General features: G+C 36.8%; 1 protein-coding gene and 1 pseudogene across 1 annotated transcript in view; both read right to left on the reverse strand.

Moving 5' to 3' along the window:
* Positions 1-1,425: 1,425 nt before the first annotated feature.
* NUP37 (nucleoporin 37) overlaps positions 1,426-27,488 on the reverse strand; it is a 52,487-nt gene continuing 26,424 nt past the window's right edge. The window contains exons 6-10 of the mRNA XM_061417101.1: positions 11,877-11,967; positions 5,338-5,519; positions 4,568-4,618; positions 2,216-2,309; positions 1,426-1,693 (exon numbers count right to left, since the gene is read on the reverse strand). Of these exons, the coding sequence (XP_061273085.1) occupies positions 1,580-1,693; positions 2,216-2,309; positions 4,568-4,618; positions 5,338-5,519; positions 11,877-11,967 (532 nt within the window). The 3' untranslated portion in view covers positions 1,426-1,579. The remainder of the gene's footprint in view (positions 1,694-2,215; positions 2,310-4,567; positions 4,619-5,337; positions 5,520-11,876; positions 11,968-27,488) is intronic.
* LOC133248620 (protein farnesyltransferase/geranylgeranyltransferase type-1 subunit alpha-like) lies at positions 18,366-27,364 on the reverse strand (annotated as a pseudogene).

Raw genomic sequence — 27,488 nt, forward strand, 5'->3', positions numbered from 1 at the left:
CATCACTGACTTGATGGACATGAGTTTGAGTAGCTCCAGGAGTTGGTGATGGACAGGGAAGCCTGGCGTGCTGTAGTCCATGGGGTCGCAAAGAGTCGGACATGACTGAGTGACTGAACTGAACTGCTATGCTATACAATTTTTCCTTATAATTAAACACATGTAGCAGTTTATACATGTACATGATTACAAGATTTTACTAAAAAAAAAAAAAAAAAAAATTTACCTGTAACAATTCTGTATCTCTCAAAGATAATTTTGATTTCATAAGATGTGTCATAAGATACTTAAGATGTCTTATGAAAAGAAAACTTGAACATTTATTTGCATTAATCTCCAGTTCTTCAAAAATAAGAATTATTCATCTCTGAAATAAATTAATATTACTTACAAATCTGTGCTGGACATGTTAGGTATCTTCATTCACCTTTACTTAATCCTCACAGTAACTCCATGAGACAGTGATTCCCATCTCCATTTTATAGGTGGAAATGCAGCTTCAGAGAGGGCATTAATTTGTAGGAATGGAGAGTTTGTAGAAATTTATTTAGCTGTATTATACGCTTCTGACTAGATCACATGACATGGCTGCCTTAAACAATGTTTACTTCAATGACTGTGAAGAGGGTGCATGTAGTTCTATTGCCACCAGGTGCCATCTCAAAAACATTCAACTTTGGTAAGAATGGTGAAGATTTATAAAAGGTGGAGATTGTTAACGTTATTACATCATAAGTTATTTTCTAGGGTAAGCTTTATCCCATATACCAAATGTTCTGAGAATGATGAGACACCCAATCAAAAGGAATTAGTATATAGTAATAAGCAGACTGATAACATGATATAAGAAAATCATTTCTTATATTAAATTGAATAGTAATCCTTTATAATTACTGAGAAAGTTGTAATAAGACTCCTATATTTATGAGGTTAAAGTTGCTCAGTTGTGTCTGACTCTTTGTGACTCTATGGACTGTAGCCTGTCAGGCTCCTCTGCCCATGGAATTTTCTAGACAAGAATATTGGAGTGGTTGTTATTTCCTCCTACAGGAGATCTTCCCTATCCAGGGACTGAACACACGTCTCTTATGTCTCCTGTGTATGTATATAGTAACAGAAAATGCCTATACATTTACCCACACATACATTTAATACATTCAACCAATTTCCAGAATAATGGTGAAAGGAGAGGCCTTTTTTCCCTTTTGTAAATGTTTATGTCTTGGAGAATTAGGAAAGTAGCATATATTTAAGGTATAGAACATAAGATACAGTTTGGAAAATCCTGTGATAAAATCAAAAGCATTAAGCTTCCCTAATCATCTCTCTTTCCTAGAGCTGCTGAGTTAGTCATAGTCTTAAAAGCTGACTTAGAAAAAAAAAAAAAAAGAAAACCACACACATACATAGAATAGAACAGGAAAATGATTTTTCAAACCATCAATATTTTATTTAACAAAAGCCAACAACTGGAACATTTCTAGATCTTACAGTATATATTTGATATAAAAATAAGAAATTCTCCAAAATATGTACTAATAATATAGTTTTATGGATCTAAGTACATAGAAAATTTATTCTACATTTCAGTCACCCAAAACAACAGCTTGTGGTCACTTCCGATTGCACACAGTGGAAGAGTTCTATGCCAGGAAAGGCCAGATCCAACAGCCACAGAGCCAATGAGGATGGGCTATAAAATATGTGAAGGATTAAAGAAGTTCAATACATCACCAACATTAATAAATAAAAACTACCTTTCAAAAACAAGAAGTATGTTGAAAAACTGTCTTTGTTTATAGTGGCAACAGAATTAAAAAATGTGCTCCCTCATAGGTGAAATACATAGTATTTGTTTGTAACTGACTGGAATGAAGTGTACAAATCAACTACGGATAACTGGTGCAGCCTAGACACAAACATTTTCAGAGTCTAAACCAACCAGGCAAGCAAAATTATATTTAAATGAAGGAGGAAATAGAAGAAATAAAATACTTCGTATGTGAATATTAGCAAAAAGTCCGTTACCATTGGTGATTTAAACATCAAAAAAGGCTTTCTCTTTTTTGATGTTTTTTTATGAAAGAAGAGAGAAATTTCTCTTCTTTCATAAATCCTTTAGTTACTTACGTATTACAAATCTGGGGAGCTGTAAGTGGAAAAGTAGAAAACACAAATTTAAAAACACATATGCCATCAAACATCACCACATTACCTGAGGATGTCCTAAATGATGAATCTGAAATTGACTCATCATTTTGCCAGGATAACCAGTGGTTGCAAATAAGTTTTCATTAACTGTGGACCATCTAAGAAAAGACAAAGGATGAAAATAAGTACAGAATCCTATACACAAACACAAGCTTTTCTAAAATTGGTTATTTCTCTTTGTACCAAAATGCTAATTTTATAAGTCTAAATTTGATAATATGGATTTACCATCAGACTGGGAATTTTAGGGAAGTTAGCTATAAATATTTTCTCATTCTGTGAATGTTTATTAATTGCTTATCATGGGTCACTTCATTAAATTTCAGGGTTACACAAAGTCAGCAGATCCCAAAAGTCTCACAATATGGCAGGAGATACAAACAAGGAATCAGACAAAAAATATTTCACAGCACAATACATTAAAAACCCAATACATTTAAAATTCTTATTGATATTTGTTTTAAAATTAATGATAAACTCATGAGTTTAAATTCCTTTGAATCAAGTAAACACCTAGAATACATAGATGTTTAAATATTCAAGTATTAAGGCAAAACAGACATTGGAATACATTGAATCAATGAACCACCAAGTGTTAATGGACCTCCAGCAACAAGTGTGCCACAATAATAAGTGCAGTAGGGGAGCTATGAGGGGAAAAAAAAAAGATTCCTTGACCAAAAAAAAAAAAAAAAAAGGCTATAAGTCTAGCTAATACTTTAATGTGTGGTAGATATTATTAGTTGCTGTCCAACAGGCATTCTGCCCTGTTTCTGAGCTAACAGAACCCCAGCTGGGACCTGGCACAGGGTGTCTGACCCCAAGGGGTAAGAGACAATTGGTATAAGGCAAAGATAGCAATCCCCAATAAAAGGGGAGTGGCTCCTTCCTCTCCTCTTATTTTGGACAACATGGTATGAGGCTATGGTGTCTGGAACACTGAAAGTCATCTTGCAACTGGGAAGCACCAAGTCAAAGCCTTGCCACTGAGGATAACAGATGGAAAGATCTGAATACTTAATGACATAAACCAATCCTGAGATGACCTCCTTTAGACTTAAGTACCATAGTTTGCTGGTTTTATTTTTAGCAACTGGGAAAAAAAAATTAAAACTGAAGTATAGTTGATGTATAATATTATGTTAGTTTTAGGTGTACAGCACGGTTATTCAGTTATTCATATATTTTATATATACATATATATGTATTTCTTTTCAAATTCTTTTCCTTTATAGGTGATTACAAAATATCCCCTGTGCTATACAGCAGATCCTTTTTGGTAATCTATTTTATATATAATAGTGTGTATGTGTTAATCCCAAACTCCAAGTTTATCTCCTCCTCTCCCCCTCTTTCCCCTTTTGTAACCAAAAGTTTTCTATGTCTGTGAGTCTAGAGTTTGTTGATTTAAAAATGTGTATTTGCTCACATCTCTGAAATCAAGATTCACCTTATAATCTAGGCCATGCTTACATTTAGTTGAATACATTTTTTTCTTAGGAATACAGAAAATAATACTGTCCTTAGGTTCTACAGTTTCATTGGGGGTATTTTAGATTTGATGAAATACAGTACTCTTGCCTGGAAAATCCCATGGACAGAGGAGCCTGGTAGGCTGCAGTCCACGGGGTCGCTAAGAATCGGATACGACTGAGCGACTTCACTTTCACTTTTCACTTTCATGCACTGGAGGAGGAAATGGCAACCCACTCCAGTGTTCTTGCCTGGAGAATCCCATGGACAGAGAAGCCTGGTGGGCTGCAGTCCATGGGGTCGCACAGAGTTGGACACGACTGAAGCAACTTAGCAGCAGCAGCAGCATATAATAAATGTTCTACTGATTTTAGTCTCTGTTAGTAAATTTCCAAAACTACACTATACAGAGCAATATTATGTAAAAATGAATGAAATGAAAAACAAGCACATTAAGTGGAAAAAAAGCCACAGGTCTATAATATCCAGTGTGTTCTCACTTGAGGACAATAATGGATGTAGTTTACATGCATAGACATGGGCCCACCTACATTTTACATCTTTATCAGCAGAAAAATTACGAAAGCATATGCTCTCAATTGTTGAGGTGGAATTAGTGGAGTAGTAACATTCTGTATTTTATAAACATTTTCAAAGAAAATATTGGAAAACAATCTCTCATCCAGACCAAAACAAAACAAAACAAAACAAAAAACAACAAAGCAAAACATCCATTTATAAAATAACCAGAAAAAAAGAAAAATTCAGTGCAAAGGAGAGGACTAGAAACATATTCTAGAAGTTGGCACAGCATGAACAAAGTAATCAAATACAAAAATCAAATTATAACTGCCCCCCCCCCCCCCCAACAATGGTACATTACCTGAATAAGCAGGCTCGATCCATGTGGACAGGTCTCTTATCTTGAGGGTAACTAAAAGATATTATTTTGCATCTTATGAATTATGTGTTGGTCTCAGGTAGGTGAACTTAAATTAAGGATTACAGGGTTATTTTCTCTTTAAAGGACACAATGCCCAAGGTACTTAAACTGTGACAAAATTCCAAATAAGCACTGAATTAAAATAGCTGAAGATATGAACATGATTTAGAACCATTATAGAACAACATCATTTAACAGGGTCAGTGTTCTTATTTTTTTTTAAACATAAGCAAACATTGCTTAATGGATTCCCAGGTAGCTCAGTGGTAAAAGAATCCACCTGCCAATGCAGGAGATGCAAGTTGGATCCCTGGGTCAGGAAGATTCCCTGGAGTAGGAAATGGCAACTTGCTCCAGTATTCTTGCTTGGAAAATTCCATGGACAGGGGAGCCTGTTGGGCTACAGTCTTATGGGGTCGCAAAGAGTCAGACATGACTGTGTGTGCACACGTGCACATACACACACACACACACACACACACACACCCTCAATGAAAGATCTCCTCTGCATTATTCTTTCTGTTACTCTCAAAGTAAATCTGTAAAACCCATGACTGTTATGTAAAAGCCCATTAACTCTGGCCCTTTTGTAGGAGAGTCTTATTTTTGCTTTACAATGTGGCCCAGGTATACAAGAATAGGTCAATGGATCATTTAGCAATAGTGACTGATTTTTTGGTAAATAATAGATAAATATACTAAGGAAGTACCTGGATCGAGTAATATCCCAAATTAACCAATCATTCCCTGCAACAGCTCCAACTTTGAAGGTGTTTTTTAAGCACCAGTGTGCTGACATTAATGGCATCTGTTCTGATTCAAGTGATAAAATAGCCTGTTGAGCCAAAAGATCATAAAACCGAATTGTTCCATTCTTCTCTGCAACCATCAGCTGTAAGACAGAAAAACAAAGAGAATTCAACGACCTAATTTACTAGTCAAATCTGAGAAGGAGACAGAGATTCAATGTCATTTATACAGTAACATGTAAACATGTGTATATATTACAAAAGGGAGGTAAAATGCAAAGGAAATAAGATAAGCCTAGGTGAAAAAAAGAGTATCAAATATTAAAAAACTTCACAAGAAACTGGCAAAACGAAAGACACAAGAAAACTGGGTACAATTTTAAATGACTATACACAGTCCCCAGGAAGAAGAGCATAAAGATTCACTCTAAGTATATACATATATATACACATACACAGTTGAGTTATTCACAGTAGTTAAGGCTTTATAAAGTTGCTGCAAACACTGAGTTAGTGAATTATCAAATCACTGATCCTAAAGGAAATTAAAGGGTTGGGTTCCTGTGAGTCTCTGACCACAACATTTTTGTCAACTTATCAATACACAATCTTGTTTCTGTTTATAGACATCTTATTTAATACATATTGATTTATTAACATAGAAGTCACAGGCAACAGCACTGCAACTCATGTCTGAACAAAGCTTATCTAACACGTATTTTCTCCGTAAGGCGTCTCACAGTCTTCCTGCATTTAGGAATACTAAGTAGCTCTTTATTGACTATGCCAAAGCCTTTGACTGTGTGGATCACAATAAACTGTGGAAAATTCTTCAAGAGATGGGAATACTAGACCACCTGACCGGCCTCTTGAGAAACCTATATGCAGGTCAGGAAGTAACAGTTAGAACTGGACATGGAACAACAGACTGGTTTCAAATTGGGAAAGGAGTATGTCAAGGCTGTATGTTATCACCCTGCTTGTTTAACTTATATGCCGAGTACATCATGAGAAATGCTGGGCTGGAAGAAGCACAAGCTGGAATCAAGATTGCCGGGAGAAATATCAATAACCTCAGACATGCAGATGACACCACCCTTATAGCAGAAAGTGAAGAGGAACTAAAAAGCCTCTTGATGAAAGTGAAAGTGGAGAGTGAAAAAGTTGGCTTAAAGCTCAACATTCAGAAAACGAAGATCATGGCATCTGGTCCCATCACTTCATGGGAAATAGATGGGGAAACAGTGGAAACAGTGTCAGACTTTATTTTTGGGGGCTCCAAAACCACTGCAGATGGTGACTGCAGCCATAAAATTAAAAAGACGTTTACTCCTTGGTTATGACCAACCTAGATAGCATATTCAAAAGCAGAGACATTTCTTTGCCAACAAAGGTCCGTCTAGTGAAGGCTATGGTTTTTCCAGTAGTTATGTATGGATATGAGAGTTGGACTGTGAAGAAAGCTGAGTGCCGAAGAATTGATGCTTTTGAACTGTGGTGTTGGAGAAGACTCTTGAGAGTCCCATGGACTGCAAGGAGATCCAACCAGTCCATTCTAACGGAGATCAGTCCTGGGTGTTCTTTGGAAGGAATGATGCTAAAGCTGAAACTCTAGTACTTTGGCCACCTCATGCGAAGAGTTGACTCATTGGAAAAGACTCTGATGCTGGGAGGGATTGGGGGCAGGAGGAGAAGGAGACGACAGAGGATGAGATGGCTGGATGGCATCACCGACTAGATGGACATGAGTTTGAGTGAACTCCGGGAGTTGGTGATGGACAGGGAGGCCTGGTGTGCTGCAATTCATGGGGTTGCAAAGAGTCGGACACGACTGAGCGACTGAACTGAACTGAACTGAACTGAACTTACAGTATGAGGGCTAAGACAAGAAGGCAGAGTACTGCCTCATTCAGCCCTAGCTGGGAATGTGCATATTAGTCAACTCAAATTTTGTGTTGCTCCATGCATGTCTGTGACCGTCAGAGTGATGAGTATTAATTTTGGGGTTACAAATAAATTTTAGTGAGTAGGCATACTTGCAAATGTAGGATCTGTGAATAATGAAGATCAACCATATAAACACTTGTATATAAAACACCATGCTATGTTCAGTAAGGGTAAATGACATGATCCTTGATCTTTAGAAACTTTCCATCGAGAGAGAATCATGAAAAAAAAAAAAACTGACTATAATTTAAGGGGACATACAGTGGGATGCAAAAGGAAGAGCAATTATTTAGAACACAGGCAGTCTTTAAAAGTAGGGGATTCTTAAGAGAAAAGGTGGAATTTAAAACTATTCTCAATAAGATGAGGTCAGTGACAAATACACAACAAAAATAATTTGTTGTATATATACAGTATTAGTATAATTTGTAATATATAAAAATATTTAGTCGTCATGACCACTATCTGAGGAAACTGCTATCATCAATCCCATTTTTCAGAAAGGAGACTGAGGTGCAGAGTGATTAAAGTAACTTGTGGAAGATCTCATCACTAAGCCTGTGGCAGAGCCTGGGTTTGAACCCAGGTCTAACTACAGCACCATGTGTGTTCCTTACTACAAGACTAGGTTATGAGATTGAGGAGTGATCTGGTGGGCTGTGTAAAGTCACAGGTCGGGAAGGACTGGAAACGGGAGAAGACCAGGAAGATTTATTTTGGACCTAGTAAAAACACTTGAGATTTTGAATCTGTCTCCAAAAGTCTTGAGAATTTCAGGTTTAACTTATGAGCTATGGAAGGGCCAAGTCTGTCTGGACCTCAATTTGGACAGGCAATAAAGCATGGTGGGTTAATAGCACAGCTTCTTTAGTCATGTGGATTCTTATCCACTGTACCACCAGGGAAATCCTACTACTATCAACGGCTGTGCATGTGGCCTGCGGGATCTCAGCTGCTTGACCAGGGATCGAACTTGGGCCCTGAGAGGGAAAGCACTGAGTCCTGACCGTTGGACTGCCAAGGAATTCCCTGTAACTTTATTATTAATTACTGGCATTTGCGTGGTGCTTTTTAGATTACATGGCTCTCTTGTGTAATTTGTAACCGACTCATTTGAAAAGATCCCGATGCTGGGAATGATTGAAGGCAGGAGGAGAAGGGGAGGACAGAGGATGAGATGGTTGGATGGCATCACCGACTTAATGGACATGAGTTTGAGTAAGTACCGGGAATTGGTGATGGGACAGGGAGGCCTGGAGTACTGCAGTCCATGGGGTCACAAAGAGGTGGACATGACTGAGCAACTGAACTGAACTGAAGACTTTCATAAGAATTTTAAGAGATAGGTGATCACAGACTTACCTTTCTTCTCTGGCTGCCTCGTTTTTATCAAGATCAAGCAAAACAGAACAAAAATTTTGGGTTTGATCTGACAGACCAATGAGAACCACCACCTACTACATTTAGTAGTAATGATCGTGTGAACAATGACAAGCAGCTGAAACTGACTGAGTGCTTATGATGCATCAGGTTTTCTTTTAAGGACTTTATAAGTGTTCACTCTTTTAATCTTCATAAGCTTCCTTTTTATAAGATGAAGAAGTGATTGAGAAGAGATTTTGTGACTTGCCAAAGATCATTTAGCTAGTAAGTGGTGGAACTGGGCACTGACTCTAGGCAGTTAACTCAAGAGCCCATACTTTTAACTGCTATTGTGTTGCCTTTCTATAATTATAGGTTTCTGAGTTAAGTAGTGACACAGTTAACCTGATATTTAAAGGTCAGTCTTAACTAAAGTAGGCAAGAAGAATCAGATTGAAGAGCCAAAGATTTTAGAAACAAGCTAAGGATTGGTAGGGATTACCTGTGGGAATAGAAAGGTGAAGAATACACATTAATGACTAAGAGGAATGTATTCTAGAGACAGTGAAGAAAAACTTTAAAGATTTGGAAAAACTTGCATATAGGAAAGGAAGATATCAAAGATGATTTTAGGATATTGTTCAGTTCAGTTCAGTCACTCAGTCAAGTCCGACTCTTTGCGACCCCATGAACCACAGCATGCCAGGCCTCCCTGTCCATCACCAATTCCTGGAGTTCACCCAAACTCATGTCCATTGAGTCAGTGATGCTATCCAACCATCTCATCCTGTTGTCCCCTTCTCCTCCTGCCCTCAATCTTTCCCAGCATCAGGGTCTTTTCAAATGAGTCAGCTCTTCGCATCAGGTGGCCAAAGTACTGGAGTTTCAGCTTCAACATCAGTCCTTCCACTGAACACCCTGGACTGATCTCCTTTAGGATACTGAGTCGATGCAATTTAGAGCAGGGACTTCCAAACATTCTGAAGTCAGGGAAACAAGAAAAACAAGGAGATGGGTAGGGTGAAATTTCAAAGACATAGAGAAGATTAATAGAAACTAAAAGCATATGGAAGAAAGGAATCTTAAATAATCATGAATTAAGTATTAAGATATAAATTTTGGGATAGAGATTACAATAAACATTCTCATTTATCATCTAGGTCACAGGTTTTTGCTTTTTTGGGTCATACTTTTTAAAAAGTAGCCTATTATATTTATACATGGTAATATTAACATTCTGGTAGACTCTTGGATTACGCTTCATGTAGACTCACTGCTGCAAAGGAGAAATCTAGACGTAAAATAAAATTTAGAATCTGGATTCAGAAATAATATACACATGGAAATAAGCCCTATACATGTAATATAAATAAATTACAAAATTTCACTCATCTTCACATACAGAATATAATTCTACTGATAAAATATCCAATAGGTCTGAAACAAGATTTCATGGTATCTCAGGGTTCAGAGAACACACTAATGTAGTCTGGGGCATCTCAGTTCAGGATTACTTTGAAGGCTGCGAGTGTATATGATTAATCCTTCTTTTTGTCATCAGTTTACTTAACTAGATGTTTGATTCCAACACTTAAAGTCTGTGTAACTGTATTTACATGTTTTTCTTTCTTATAAGTCAGTGTGTAACTCAATGACAAGGACTTCATTCTTTTATGCTCTATTATAATAAAGGGTACAGTGTAGGTGAGAAATACTCTTTACAACAATTTGTGCTGCGATTCATGGGGTCGCAAAGAGTCAGACACGACTGAGCGACTGATCTGATCTGATCTGATAAATACATAGTGAAAGAATAGTTAGCAGAGGAGAAAGAGAAAGGAAATATACATGCACAGATGTTCAAGATGGCTAGAATAATGCAGCTTTAAAGACCAAGTGAGCAGCGTTTCGAGGCAGAAATGATCAACAGTATAAATGCTGCCTTGGGATTAAGAATGGAAGAAAAGCCCATTGGATTTGTTAAAAATATCACTGATGATTTCTGAGAGAGTAGAGGAGATTTAGATCATGGGATGGGTAAAGAGGAACTGAAGTTCAAAGATGTGATGGGTTCAAATATTCAGAAATAAAAATGCGAAGGTGATAGACTGAAATGGGGAAACAAGAATGCTAGGGTTAAGAGTAAGGCCTATGGAGTAGGCTGCTGGGGGACAAATGTCCATTTTTCCAGTTAGTAGCTGTGTGAACCTGGGCAAGTTACTTAACTTTTCTGAGCTTTGGTTTCCCTATGTGTAAAATGAGATCATCACAGTACCCATCTCATAAGGCTTGTGGTTTAAATGAACTAACTACATGAAATGCTGACCATGAGCCAAACATAAGTAGGTATTATTAATCTGCTGTGATTAGTCAAGTTTATCTTTTTGTGCAAGTGTGAGGACAGAAAAGTCATGGAGAAGTATGAAGACCTTAGAGGGCTATGAAAAGCAGGATGCCTACAAACTAACAGGAACTCTGGACAGTGGAAGAACTCACCTTAAGAAGATGAATGTGGCAACGTTTTAGATTCTGGAATGTAGAGTAATGCCCAGGAGAAGATACTGGCAAATGACAGAACTCTTGTATTGAATGGCTCCTACCTTCTCAATGGAATTTAGGCCAACTGATAATAACTCAATAGTGTATTTTTAGAATTTTAGAAAGCTTTAGTCTGAATAGAAATTGAATACCACTGCAGCTAGGTCAAATTTGTCTTACGCCCTGATGCTTTCTGTTTACATACTATGGCTCACAAGTATGGATTTAATATATTTTTTTAAAAACAAATACTGCTTATTAGATAGTCCAGGCATTAGTGTTTAGATTATAACCTATCAAAAGGCATGAAAAGTATACTCTGAGTAAATAGATGATGGTTGTCAAATAAAAACTTGATTACAGAGAACTTAAAACGTTCTAGACTAACCTCGGAAAGGCAATGGCACCCCACTCCAGTACTTTTGCCTAGAAAATCCCATGGATGGAGGAGCCTGGTAGGCTGCAGTCCATGGGGTTGCTAGAGTCGGACACTACTGAAGGGACTTAGCAGCAGACTAACCTAAATGCATTTGTGACAAGAGTCTCTGAGGTGAAAAACAAATCATTAATATTTTTTTTCTTCTCTGTGCAGGTATTTCACATCTGTATGTCTTTTCTGCTTGATAAAAGAAAGCTAAGTTATAAATAATAACCTTAAAAGTTTCTTCAGGATGCCAGCACACACTCATTCCAGGGGAATGAAGAACAAAATGAGCTGTCTGTATTCCTTCCAAGTTCCAAATCCTAATAAAAGAACAGGAGTATAATGTTAAATATTTTTGATATGTTACTAAAAAAAAGAAATTCCCTAAATTTATTCAAGGCTATCAACTAGAGATTATAGGGTAGATATCTGTATTTAAAGCATCTTTTATAGAAAATTATAACAATTATAATTATTTTAGAAAATGTAAAATCAGTATGAAGAATTTAAGTTTTACCACATTCAATAATGGAAAAACAGGCACATACATTTTCTAATTAATCTACTACAGCAATACCATAACACAGTAACCAAATTAAATTATTCATGAACTCTTTCTTTTGTGGACAGAATCTTGAGGTTTTTGTAGGTCACTAATCAGGTTGTATTCCTACTTCAGTGAGTGAAAGTGAAGTCGCTCAGTTGTGTCTGATTCTTTGCAACCCCATGGACTGTATGTAGCCTACCAGGCTCCTCCGTCCATTGGATTTTCCAGGCAAGAGTACTGAAGTGGGTTGCCATTTCCTTCTCCAGGGGATCTGCCCAACCAGGGATCGAACCCAGGTCTCCTGCATTGTATACATACCATCTGAGTCCTCAAGGAAGCCCCTTCAGTAGTCACTTCAATTAACAATAATTTCTACCAGGGGTACTTAAAACATACACCTGTACCCCTCTCTTCCACCCCAGAGCTCCCATTTTAAACATAAAGAAGCTAGTATGAGGTGATGTGAATTTAGGGAGATAGGAGTTGCTCACTCCTTCTGTCTTTGGGTTCCCAGGCCAAGGGCTATTTCCTATCATTTACCTTTTCTGATATGGCTCACTTCCTCAATTCTTCTCTAACAAGCCTTGACTAATAAAAAATTAAAGGATAGAATGGCTGAAGGAACAAGCATCTGGTTCCCTGTACTCTCCCTCTCTTCAATACTTAAAACAAACCTACTGAATTTCCATCTCAATTTTTTTCCCATCCCCAGAGGAGAGCTCAAGATTCCGAAGTCTCAGTAATGACTTGTGAGAAGTCCTATTCTTCATCTAGACTACTGGTTTTTGAGCTCATTCTTCACATTCTATCTTTGTTATATCTCACTGGTACAGAGTGTGGCATAGAGTTAGGACGGCATGAGACAGAAGGTAAAGAGTAGCTGGCAAAGTGTCCACAGAATCTAGTCCTTAAGAACTGAATGCATTTATTAGAATGCCTTGGAGCTCTTCTTCTATATTATAGTTCATATCTCATTAGGGACCATAAAACAGTTTCAAGAAACTTAGGGAATGTTTTTAAGGTTGAAGCAAAATTTTATTTCAAAGAAAGCAGACATATTTATTTTACAATGCCTCTACTATTCTGTGCCAAACCACAGGATTTAAATATTTTTCCTTTCTATAGAAATTATAGGATCTCCAATCTTTAAATATCTTATTTACATATAAACTAACATAAATATGCTTTAAAATGATTATCTACTTGATTAAATAGAAGAAGCATACACTTTTTTTCCTCTCGCTAAATTAACACTTCATCTGTATTTACTACATAGCGAGACAACTACAATTTAACTGAGGAGGTTGGAATCACATTTCCTATGGGTTTATTCAATTGTGTTTCCACTTTCCACAATAAATAAGATTATTAGTCAAGGCAACTGAATATTTCTTTCTTCCTTATTACCGTTTATACAATAAAGTAGTGGGCTAGCATATATTTTACCACTATTGAAGTAGCAGAAATTTGTCTTGCATATTCAATGAATCCCATGAGAGAATGGTTTAAAGGCTCCATTCTTTTGATTTTATTCTCATATGTATTTAACTTTTGTTTGCTATTATATTGAATGAATACAGACCAGGATATTTTCATGACTTTTTAATTTCAAATGAAGGAAACCAAAGAGATTTTAAAAATGGATATTCTTTAAAAACAGGCCAATTGATGAAGTATATTCTTGTCCACTGAACCAAATTTTAATCTCATTTTTAAACAGTATTTAGCCTGAACAGAATCTGATACACTTGGGAAAAAACAAAACAAACAAACCAAACTGATTTAAAAAATGAGGAGAGTGATCCAGATTACTTTATGGGATTAGGGTAAAATGATTTATAGCTTATAATTATATGCTTATTAAATAATTCTCAGCAGTTGCATAATCCAAGTACTAAGCATGCAAAATACAACCAACTGGGCTGAAATGAGTTATCACAGCTAAATTAGCTACAGATGGTACACTTTAACTTGTTAGGTTTTATTTCCCATTTTGATAGATTCTATAATTAAGCTTCTCTCAAATCCTTTTGTGGAGCTCAACATATTTTCCTGTGTCTTTACTACATATCTCATCTAGTTAACATAGTCCCATCAGATGAAATCACATTTCTTTTTTTGCAGTATACCATAAATAATAAAAATACATAAATCTTAAGCATGCAGCTCAAAGAGAACACACCTGAAGCATCCAGATTAAGATAGCATTTCCAGAACTTCAAATGTCATCTGTGCTTCCTTATAGTCCCTATTTCCTTTGTTGTCGTCGTTGCTGTTCAGTTGCTAAGTCACGTCCGACTCTTTTTGACCCCATGGACTGTAGCCTGGCAGGCTCCTCTGTTCTTCACTATCTCCTGGAGTTTGCTCAGATTCACATCCATTGAGTTGGTGATGCTATCTAACCATTTCATTCTCTGGCACCCCCTTCTCCTGTTTTCTTGCCTTCTCACAAAAAGTACCCACCATCCTGACTTCTGCTGGTTTGGGATATCATAAAGATGGAATCCTATGGAAAATACTATCCAGTGTATTTTCTTGGTCTGGCATCTTTAATTCACTATTAAATCTTGTGAAAGTTACTAACATTGCTGCATGTTGTCCTTTGTTCATTCTCATTGCTGTACATAGTATTCCATTAATTAAGTACACTGTCAAGTATTTACCCATTCTACTGCTGACAGACATTCAGGTTGTTTCCAATCAGATTTTCCTGTACATGTCTTTTAGTGAATATAGACATCCACACACTCATTCCACTCTTACATAGACACATGCCCACATTTTTCCACCTCCACTTTCTGGATACTCACTAGATCATAGCTTACAAATACGTTCAACTTTAGCAAGTATACTGTCAAATAGGTTTCCAGACTGGCTGTACCTCATTTATCTTCTTTCCCCTTTCATCTTTCTTTGTAATCACCAACTGAAAATGCCTAAACTTTCTCTGACAAATTTTCTGACAAAACAATCTTAAAAGAATTATTTGTCTCAATAGCAAAAGGCACAATTTTTCAGTTGAGCTTATCTGTAAGGCTGATTTCTCAAATCATTCCCTTTCCACTTGCATTTTTTGTTATTTTCATGTATTTGTAAATGAATAAATTTCCATCAGTTTTAAAATGTAGTGAACACAGTATATAGTAAAAACTCTCTTAATTGACCTCCTTCTGAAAGATTACTTTTTCTCTCTCCAGAACTGACAAGAGTAAGATTATTTTCTAATAGCTCACATGTGCATCTGTTGTAGGCTTACCTCACAGAAAAATGGGCTTAGTGAACTGCTGCTTGTAAGTCATGTAAATCCATGTTTATTAGTCTATTGTAATTACATAATTATATAAGCTGGCAAAATATGAATGTGAAAGAACTGTTTCAATGGAACTAAGTTGATGGTAACTAAATGAAGCTAAGTTTCTAAATGAAAAAATGCTCTTAAATTAGGCATGCATGACAGTTATAAAAGATTAAACAGTTGAAACAAAAACATAGCTATATTTGAATTATGACTGCTTGACAAATTTTGTTTTCATTGTAGACACTGGATTATGGGTGTGGTTTATGCAAAAAAGAAGTCCAAAGCAAATCAATGGATACATAATTTAAGAAAAACAAAAATCCTTGGTCTATACCAAAAAATTGGCAAATTTTCATATATATATTATTTATTAAAATAAGGTAAGACTTCCCTGGTGGTGCCCTGGATAAGAACCCATCTGCCCATGCATGGGGTATGAGTTCAATTCCTGGTCCAAGAAGATTCCACATGCCACGAAACAATTAGGCCTCTGCGCTATAACTACTGAGCCTGTGCTCTAGAGCCTGTGAGCTGCAACTACTGAAACCCGCAGGCTCAGAGCCTATGCTCTGCACAAGAGCAGCCACAGCAACGAGAAGCCCACATGCCGCAACTAGACAGCAGCCCCTGTTCTCCGCAACCAGCCCACGTGCAGCAACAAAGATCAAGTGCAAACAAAAATCAAAGAAGTAAATTAAATAAGTTAGGTAGACATTCCTTTAAAATGATTTCCTGAGTTTGTTGACTTTTTGGTTATCTAAGGAACTGCAAGTTCAGACCATGTCAGATAAGAGTTTCTACTATAATTGGAAAAAAACCCCCATAAATTCACATTTTAATATTTCCAAATTTATTGCTAGTATATTTGTTTATAATTTGTAAAATTACCTAAAAGTTCATTATAACTGAAGAAGCACACTTTTCAGGCAAGAGGTATAGCAAGAAATAGAAAAGCTATAAGGGTTTATAACTTTAATATACATAATAAAACATATTGAAAGATAATAGACACTTCATCAAAGTATAAAAATGGGTTGCCATTTCCTTCTCCAACGCATGAAAGTGAAAACTGAAAGTGAAGTCGCTCAGTCGTGTCCGACTCTTAGCGACCCCATGGACTACAGCCCACCAGGCCCTCCGTCCATCGGATTTTCCAGGCAAGAGTACTGGAGTGGGGTGCCTTTGCCTTCTCCTAAAAATATAACATTATCAAGTTAAACTACCATGGTCAAGAATCAGGACCTATATAAAACATATATGTATACCTATTCAAATGTTTGCAAGGGAAATTTCAAAACAAAAGCTTTTAAGGTAATGCTGACATATTAAGAAATCAATAATATAGACTGAATCTAAGGGCACTGGATACAGACAGCATTACTCTTGAGGTAAATGACAGTTTTGATGCAATTTGACTATGACTATAACTTCCCCACCCCTCTCAACTCTGTGGTCTTAAGTAGAACTCTCAGATTTAGTTCTTTGATGTACAGGTGAAGAGGTATGCTGATCTAAGATTAGGAACTTATCTTACTTTTGGTAGTTCCTTGTAAAATTATTGCTTCATTTCAGGCTGAGTACTTTTCAGTAGAATATTAAGTATTCCTAACCATATGGTTGGAGAAGGAAATGGCAACCCACTCCAGTGTTCTTGCCTGGAGAATCCCGGGGATGGGGGAACCTGGTGGGCTGCCATCTATGCGGTTGCACAGTCGGATACAACTGAGGTGACTTAGTAGCAGCAGCAACCATATGGTACTTAAATGTTAAGTGTCCCATTTAATTAATAAAAAGTTCTCATAAATTAGGTGCTGGCATATAGGGGATAGCCTAGATAGTCTCAAGAGGTCTTTTGCTTAGAGGGAGGTGTTCCCTCTGAAAATTCAAAAGGCAATTTCCTGGATAATTTTATTTTCCATTTTTAATTGGCAGCTCATTGTCTATTAAGGAGTTCATCACAGAAGGAAATTTCTGCTACCAAATGTTTACAACAGACAAAAGAAGGAATAGATGACATTAAATGACACATCTGTATTCATTTGGCCCTTTCTAACTGGTAAAGTGAAAAATACAAACCATAATCCTTTTAAAAGACAGGACTTGAACACATGAATCACTGTGTTGATTAATTAAATATAAAAGAATAAAAGCAATACTTAGATGTAGTTATAAAGATGAGAAGGCACTTTACAAACGTTACTTGTACAGGAAAGCGACCTTCAACACTCCTAGACAAGAAACATAATTTTCACTGAGTTTGTGACAGCAAAATGAAGATTCTCCCCCATCATTTCCTACTAATCAATCACTAAGTCACTCATCATGCTATGGATGATTCAAAAAAGGGGAAAATGTGGTATCTTTCCACAGTAAGTGAACACACAAATAGGAGGAAGAGTGAAACGAACTGCCTTATGATCCAGCAATCCCACTGCTGGGCATACACACTGAGGAAACCAGAAGGGAAAGAGACACGTGTACCCCAATGTTCATCGCAGCACTGTTTATAATAGCCAGGACATGGAGGCAACCTAGATGCCCATCAGCAGATGAATGGATAAGAAAGCTGTGGTACATATACACAATGGAGTATTACTCAGCCATTAAAAAGAATACATTTGAATCAGTTCTAATGAGGTGGATGAAACTGGAGCCTATTATACAGAGTGAAGTAAGCCAGAAGGAAAAACATAAATACAGTATACTAACGCATATATATGGAATTTAGAAAGATGGTAACGATAACCCTGTATACGAGACAGCAAAAGAGACACTGATGTATAGAACAGTCTTATGGACTCTGTGGGAGAGGGTGGGAAGATTTGGGAGAATGGCATTGAAACATGTGAAATGTCATGTATGAAACGAAAAAAAAAAAAAATATTCAGTACTAAAATATCTGGTTTTAAGTTGAAAAGGAGTTCAGAGGTGGGGAATCACATAATTGAAAGCACAAATCTAGGGATTAGGTGGACAAATCTTGACAGGGATATGGGAGGTTGAAGAGATGAATGAATAAACTGTCAGCTTGTGGCTTAGACTATAGAAAACTCTGATTCTCTATTCCCTTTAAAGGGAAAGGCTTTAACAGTGGAGGTGACAAAATAGTGAAAAAAGTGAAAGTCGCTCAGTTGTGTCCGACTCTTTGCAATCCCATGGAGTATACAGTCCACGGAATTTTCCAGGCCAGAATACTGGAGTGGGTAGCCACTCCACTTCCCGACCCAGGAATTGAACTGGGGTCTCCTGCATTGCAGGTGGATTCTTTACCAGCTGAGCTACCAGGGAAGCCCACAAAATGGTATGACAGTATAAAATAAAAATTTTGCAAAGGATACTTTCAGGATATGTTAGTGTTTCAAATATACTCAGAAAAAATATTAGACTAATTCTGCTTTTTTTAAAAAATCAATACTTGATACTACTAAGCAAATAGTATTAATAACAGATGAAATGGACTACCAGAAATTTTACTGACAAGAGTAAGAACAATTATAAGGATGAAAATGAAAGATAATTACTTATGCTATTTTATCCTTCAATAATTAAAAATCATGAATCAACCAGAGGACAGTGTGAAGGCCAGATACACAGCTATCCCTCCTGGTGCCCAGAAGTTTTATTAGATTCTCCCTGTACCCAGGAAGTGTTTTGGGAAGGAAGAAGGGCAAGGAGATATCCTGAGAAGTAAATTACCTTCTGGGTTACTACCCACAAAAGACTATTAAAACAGAATAACTAAGATGTTTTAACTAAAAAGACTAAACTAAGTGGTTTCTGAAAATCACATTAATGAGTGCTTAAGAAAAAGGTGTAATCCATGATAGGAACATTCATGCTCTATTATTTGTACATCTAAGCTGTGATATCTTTATACTCACTTGTCTACAAATAATATTAAAATTTATGAACACAAAAATTTATAAGTCAAAAATAGAGTCAATAATCAAAGGCTGTACTTTGAAGGAGAGAGGAAGTGGCCTGTTTCAAATATAATACTAATAAACCAACTTTATCACACAAACAACAATCTACTATTATACATCATGAAGCTTTGGAGGGGTTAAAAAATCTTACACATTTACATGTCATTCCTTCATTTTTTTCCTTAAAATTATAAACAAATGCAGCAGAAACTACCAATTTATCATACCTGAGGGCCACCCCAGAGGAGAAGTGACATCTTATTTAACTTACAAAGACAAACATTTCTGAAGCATAGGAATTGTGAGATATTTTGTCAGATTTAAAAATAAACCTCGAAATTAAACTCTCAACTGCAAAGAAATAGCATATGGTAGTTTTCAAACAGATATTTAGTTATTTCATCTTCAAGGAATTCAGAATAAAAGGACTTTTCCTTTAACTAACATAAACCTTAACACAAACACCAGTAATACTACCCAGGAAATAATCGCCTTTCATTACTTTGAAGAAAAATTTTGATATACTTTGTAAGTTATTTAACTATATGCTACAAAAGAGGGAAGGTACTCCTTATCAGTTACATTAGTGGACTTTCAAAATAAACCTGAATGGATATGTTTCAAGAATATGGTTATTATTTGTACAATTCACTTCTTACAACCACACAATGGCTACAATGGCTAAAAAGCAAGCTTAAGTTACTGCAGTCACGGATAGGGTAATACGCTTTATGAAGCACTGGTTTTATATTTCATCTGCAAGAGCACGTGAGAGACCAAAGGGCTGAACACCACAGTGGTATTACCAGTACACGATCATATAAAATTTCAGAAAATGCATCATTTTATAACTTTTCACTCTATTGCAATCTTTTATTAACACACTATTTCATGGCCTCGACATAACAGAGATCTGCAAAGGTGATCAAAAGAGTTTACTATAATTTTTGGATGGTTCTTATAAAGACATTAAATCCTTATGTTTCACTCACTAGAGGTAAATTCAATACAAGCTGTCTCTTTTATCTCATTCTTAAAGCTCTTATTAGAACTATGAAATAATTAATCTTGATTCAAAATGTTATAAAAAACTAGAGGAAATTTTAGAAGACAAGCAGAAAACTTTATTTCTGTAATTATTTAACCATACATTATAATGAATAGTATACATTCTCCTGATTTCACTTTGTACCTGTAATTATCAGGCATCATTTAACTGCTCCTAAATGCAGATTGATCTTCCAAGCAATGCTCTCTTGGCCTATCTTAAGAAGGTTCTCAGTCTTCATTTTTCTCTCTTTCCCATAAGGACTAATTTTAAGTAAATCACTTATTTTGTGATCTTAGCTGGGGTGGGGTTCGGGGAGGAACACTGTCTTAACTGTGGATCTTAAAGATGCAAATATACATGAGCAGAAGTATTATGGGAAGAATTTAGCTAACATGGGATGTATAGAAGACAGTTGATAAACATTCTATTTCTCTCGTAATAATTTTCAAAAAACAGCATTATTGGCTTAGTGGATATCTAAGGTAATTTAGTATTCCCTTATCTAGCAATTTGGTTATATTCCTAAAAAAACCATTATTTTTTATGTCTTACCCTTCCTCCCATTTTAGTTAAATTGATGACAGCTAGAGCATGACAACTACCAATATTCCGTGTTTTATAGACAAAGTGAATGGCACACTACATGCCTCTATTATTTTAGTCTTGAACTAAGAATTCCTTGGTTTTTGGAAGCCACTTTTCCTTCACCATAAATTTTATCTAATATTTTAAAAGATTACTGGGGAGGAGGAGGAGGAAATGTATTTAGTTCTGACATCTTCTGTAGTTACAGTGAGTACTGCATCTTCTATTTCTTTTGTATCCCCCAAAGTACTAAATGTTGGCTATACTAAACATGTTTAATAAATACTTGTTGATCTGACTTGTTCTTACAGAACGGTACTGTTTTTAATATACAAGAACATCTGTTATTTGGCACTGACTAGGAATGAAATGTTCTGTATTAGTGAGTTTTTAAAATAATAAGCTTAACCCAGTAAATACTTAAACACCATTTTTACCTTCTTTGGGAAGGAGGGGGATAATAAATCTTTCTAAATATGCATTTACTTACCTCTCAAAAATAATAATTTTAACTTTCTTCAGATGATTCTAGGTCATAATTTGAAGTACTAGTACTTATATTTTCCTGTACATAAATGTATGTATATGATAGATCTATATATGGAGAACATGAAGAGGGACCATAAAAAGAATGGTGTTCTAACGTGAGGCCGAATGACTAGCAATCCTATGATTTACTTGGGAATTCTTTTCTTAAACACATCTGTCAGATGTTTGTTTGGTAATGGCATTTTTTTTATAAAGACATGGTGACAGATAAAGGATTGTATTCATTCCTTCACTCACTCACTAAATACTTAAGAGGGTACTCTTCTAGGGCTGGGATGACTCTAGGGTAGTCAAGCATGGCTGATCCTGTAAAATCCCTTAGTGAAAAGGGCAGTCTACTCTAGGATCATTTTCCTTGTCCTCTACAAAACTCCGTTTCTCCTTTCTTGCTCCTTATCTGAAAGTTGGCCTAATGACATATGAATGAATATGACATCTTTGTTTCAAGAGTTGGTACTGGAGTGTTTTAGCAAAGGTATCCTTCAAAAATGATAAATTCTTCCCAAGCAGAAGATGATAACATGTCTGTACACATTACACTAAGTATAATTCTATCAATTTTATTAAACCCTACATAATGCTTGATTTTGATCAGGGCATAGAAATAATATGAACATTTGCTTTTTCAATAATATGAAAAGATCAAAACTTCAATTGGAGAATCTACCAAATAGTATTTTTGAGGAATAAATGAATTAATTTGTATAAAACACTTAGTATGATCACTTACTATTAACTGAATCAAAATTTCTCAACAGGGCATGGTTCCAACACCTAGTTACAACATTTCTGATTGTCCTAATGAGTGGGGTGCTACAAGCATTTAGTGAAAGGGAACCAGGGATGCTAGCCATTCTACATGACTTTTGCATGTCACAGTAAAATTGAGAAATACTAGGTGGGGCCATTTCAAGATAGGAAATATATTTTTTTCAATCTTTGTTAGTGTTCCATCCCATGTCATAACAGTGAATTACTCTGACACCATCCATATAAAAATTGGCTACTTTGCAAGAATATTATCCTTCCCTATTTTTTCAACTTGACATCCTATAATCTGTCTTGTCAAGTTATTTCTATTTTGATTAGCCTTTATTTCCATACTCTTTCACTTCCCATACTACATTTTTTTTTTTTATTACTACTGACTTCAGTTTTTAGTCTAATACCAAGTTTTGCTCAAGGTTATCACATTGCAGAACTCCAGATGGCACTATTTACATTGTACTCTGTAAGCCATAGCCCTGGAATTGTGCAGCTTGGCAGCTTTGCCTCTGCCTTACATTTTCCTGTTATCTTATGTTTCTAATACTCAAATTTATTCCTTGTAAAGAGTGACAAAGACTACATGTTACCATATCTTATGTGGTCATGTCTGAACACATATACACTGTACTGCTATTCTATAACTACTTTTTTTTTTTATAGATATATGTAATATAATTAAAACACTTATATAATATTAAAATATTTTAGAGAAATGTACAATCAAAATATTTTTATCATTATATATTTTGATAGGTTATATTTTCTATGAGGTTCATTCAAAATTGTATAGTACACTTTTTTTTTCCTCATTCTTTACTTTACAATATTCTATTGGTTTTGCCATACACTGACATGAATATGCCACTGGTGTAAATGCACTCCCCATCCTGAATCCCCCTCCCACCTCCCTCCCCATATCATCCCTCTGGGTCATCCCAGTGCACCAGCCCCAAGCATCCTGTATCATGCATTGAACCTGGACTGGTGTTTCGTTTCACATATGATATTATACATGTTTCAATGCCATCCTCCCAAATCATCCCACCCTCGCCCTCTCCCAGAGTCCAAAAGACTGTTCTATACATCTGTGTCTCTTTTGCTGTCTCGCATACAGGGTTATCATTAATACCTTTCTAAATTCCATATATATGTGTTACTATACTGTACTGGTGTTTCTCTTTCTGGCTTACTTCACTCTGAAATAGGCTCCAATTTCATCCACCTCATTAGAACTGATTCAAATGTATTCTTTTTAATGGCTGAGTAATACTCCATTGTGTATATGTACCACAGCCTTTTTTTTGTTTTTACCTCTAATGCTTTATTAAGAATTTCCTCCTTGTTGTCACATTGGTTTTCTAGCATGTCTTCATAGATGTCCATGAGAAAGGCAATTAAGTAGGGAGAGCTGTGACTTGGTTGTAAAGCAAGTAATTGATTTAACAGATTGGGATATTTGAAAAGACCATGACCCTGCAAAATCTCTTTCAAATAATTCCACGCACTTTCATTATGTGGGACTAGTTTGGTCATTTCCAGAGTGTACTGGATTTCTCTCTCCAATATAGCATGATCATTGTAGCCCGTACTGTTAGAAATTATGAAATATCTTTGGTTCCAGACAGTTATTTCTCACATCCTCTTTGAGAAGTTGGTCTACATACTGCAACTCATTATCCAAAGTTTAAATTCCTGAATAACCTGTCGGTGTTGCCAGGCATGGTAATTCTTTGCACCCTGAGTAAGAATATCCGCAATAAACTCAAGCTCCTGAGATGGGTCCCTCAGCCATTCCACCAGCACTCACCTATGATGCCAAACTTGATAGTTTTTGGGCCGCTGCTCAATTATTGCCGAGACGTGTAGTTCATTTCCTCATGTAGATCCTTCTGAAGTGACTTTGAGAGAACACTCCGGAAATGCCACACTATGTAACTGGCTGCATTTAACTCAATAGCATCTCTGATTAATTTAAAAGCCTGCTCACTTCTCTCGTCCCGCTGCAGGACAGCCCAGAAATAATCACAGACGTCCTGAAATTTCTCACTATAAATGATCTGGACCACTGGATTGGGGCCATCATTCTGCGACACTGGATCTATATCAGGCCATTCTGCTCTGTCCCTGTACAGGACATAGGTGGGCGAGTCCAGGCTCAGGAACCCATCATCCATAGGGGCTGCCGCCTCTTTCTGCAGCGGCTGGGGAGGCGGTGGAGGAGTATGGGGCTGAGGAGGCGGCGGCAGCAGCTTCCGCTGACCTGGTTCCCCGCCCCCTGCGGCCTCCCCGACCCGGTGGTGGCCGCCATCACTGCTCCGCCCAAGCTGAGGAGGCGGCCGAGGCCCCGCCCCCAGGGCCACCACAGCTTTCTTATCCACTCATCTGCTGATGGACATCTAGGTTGCTTCCATGTCCTGGCTATTGTAAACAATAATGGTGCGACGAACACTGGGGTACACGTGTTTCTTTCAATTTTGGTTTCCTCGGTGTGTATGCCCAGCAGTGGGATTGCTGGGTCCTACGCCAGTTCTATTTCCAGTTTTTTAAGGAATCTCCACACTGTTCTTCATAGTGGCTGTACTAGTTTGCATTCCCACCAACAGTGTAAGAGGGTTCCGTTATCTCCACACCCTCTCCAGCATTTATTGCTTGTAGACTTTTGGATCGCAGCCATTCTGACTGGCGTGAAATGGTACTCATTGTGGTTTTGATTTGCATTTCTCTGACAATGAGTGATGTTGAGCATCTTTTCATGTGTTTGTTAGCCATCTGTATGTCTTCTCTGGAGAAATGTCTGTTTAGTTCTTTGGCGCATTTTTTTATTGGGTCATTTATTTTTCTGGAATTGAGCTGCAGGAGTTGCTTGTATATTTTTGAGATTAATTCTTTGTCAGTTGCTTCCTTGGCTATTATTTTCTCCCATTCTGAAGGCTGTCTTTTCACCTTGCTTATAGTTTCCTTTTTTCTGCAGAAGCTTTTAATTTTAATTAAGTCCCATTTGTTTATTTTTGCTCTTATTTCCAATATTCTGGGAGGTGGGTCATAGAGGATCCTACTGTGATGTATGTCGGAGAGTGTTTTGCCTATGTTCTCCTCTAGAAGTTTATAGTTTCTGGTCTTACGTTTAGATCTTTAATCCATTTTGAGTTTATTTTTGTGTATGGTGTTAGAAAGTGTTCTGATTTCATTCTTTTACAAGTGGTTGACCAGTTTTCCCAGCACCACTTGTTAAGGAGATTGTCTTTTCTCCATTGTATATTCTTGCCTCCTTTGTCAAAGATAAGGTGTACATAGGTGCGTGGATTTATTTCTGATTTTTTTATTTTGTTCCATTGATTTATATTTCTGTCTTTGTGCCAATACCATACTGTCTTGATGACTGTGGCTTTGTAGTAGAGCCTGAAGTCAGGCAGGTTGATTGCTCCAGTTCCATACTTCTTTCTCAAGATTGCTTTGGCTATTTGAGGTTTTTTGTATTTCCATACAAATTGTGAAATTATTTGTTCTAGCTCTGTGAAAAATACCATTGGTAGCTTGATAGGGATTGCACTGAATCTACAGATTGCTTTGGGGAGTATACTCATTTTCACTATATTGATTCTTCCAATCCACGAACACAGTGTATTTCTCCATTTGTGTCCTCTTTGATTTCTTTCATCAGTGTTTTATAGTTTTCTATATATAGGTCTTTTGTTTCTTTAGGTAGATATATTCCTGAGTATTTTACCACTTCATGGGAAATAGATGGGGAAACAGTAGAAACAGTGTCAGACTTTATTTTTCTGGGCTCCAAAATCACTGCAGATGGTGACTGCAGCCATGAAATTAAAAGACGCTTACTCCTTGGAAGGAAAGTTATGACCAACCTAGATAGCATATTCAAAAGCAGAGACATTACTTTGCCAACAAAGGTTCGTCTAGTCAAGGCTATGATTTTTCCAGTGGTCATGTACGGATGTGAGAGTTGGACTGTGAAGAAGGCTGAGTGCCGAAGAATTGATGCTTTTGAACTGTGGTGTTGGAGAAGACTCTTGAGGGTCCCTTGGACTGCAAGGAGATCCAACCAGTCCATTCTGAAGGAGATCAGCCCTGGGTATTCTTTGGAAGGAATGATGCTGAAGCTGAAGCTCCAGTACTTTGGCCACCTCATGCGAAGAGTTGACTCATTGGAAAAGACTCTGATGCTGGGAGGGATTGGGGGCAGGAGGAGAAGGAGACGACAGAGGATGAGATGGCTGGATGGCATCACTGACTCGACGGACGTGAGTTTGAGTGAATTCCGGGAGCTGGTGATGGACAGGGAGGCCTGGCGTGCTGCGATTCACGGGGTCAAAAGAGTCGGACACAACTGAGCGACTGATCTGATCTGATCTGATTTTATTCTTTTCATTGCAATGGTGAATGAAATTGTTTCCTTAATTTCTCTTTCTGTTTTCTCATTATTAGTGTATAGGAATGCAAGGGATTTCTGTGTGTTGATTTTATATCCTGCAACTTTACTATAGTCATTGATTAGCTCTAGTAATTTTCTGGTGGAGTCTTGAGGGTTTTCTATGTAGAGGATCATGTCATCTGCAAACAGTGAGAGTTTTACTTCTTTTCCAATTTGCATTCCTTTTATTTCTTTTTCTGTTCTGATTGCTGTGGCCAAACCTCCAAAAGTATGTTGAATAGTAAGTGGTGATAGTGGGCACCCTTCTCTGGTTCCTGACTTTAGGGGAAATGCTTTCAGTTTTCACCATTGAGGATAATGGGTTTGCTGTGGGTTTGTCATACATATCTTTTATTATGTTGAGGTATGTTCCTTCTATTCCTGCTTTCTGGAGGGTTTTTATCATAAATGGATGTTGAATTTTGTCAAAGGCTTTCTCTGCATCTATTGAGATAGTCATATGACTTTTACTTATCAATTTGTTAATGTGGTGTATTACATTGATTGATTTGTGGATATTGAAGAATTCTTGCATCCCTGGGATAAAGCCCACTTGGGCATGATGTATGATCTGTTTAATGTGTTGGATTCTGATTGCTTGATTGCTAGAATTTTGTAAAGGATTTTTGCATCTATGTTCATCAGTGATATTGGCCTGTAGTTTTCTTTTTTTGTGGCATCTTTG

This window comes from Bos javanicus, chromosome 5 (genome assembly GCF_032452875.1).
Source record: "Bos javanicus breed banteng chromosome 5, ARS-OSU_banteng_1.0, whole genome shotgun sequence".
NCBI classification, from domain to species: Eukaryota; Metazoa; Chordata; class Mammalia; order Artiodactyla; family Bovidae; genus Bos; species Bos javanicus.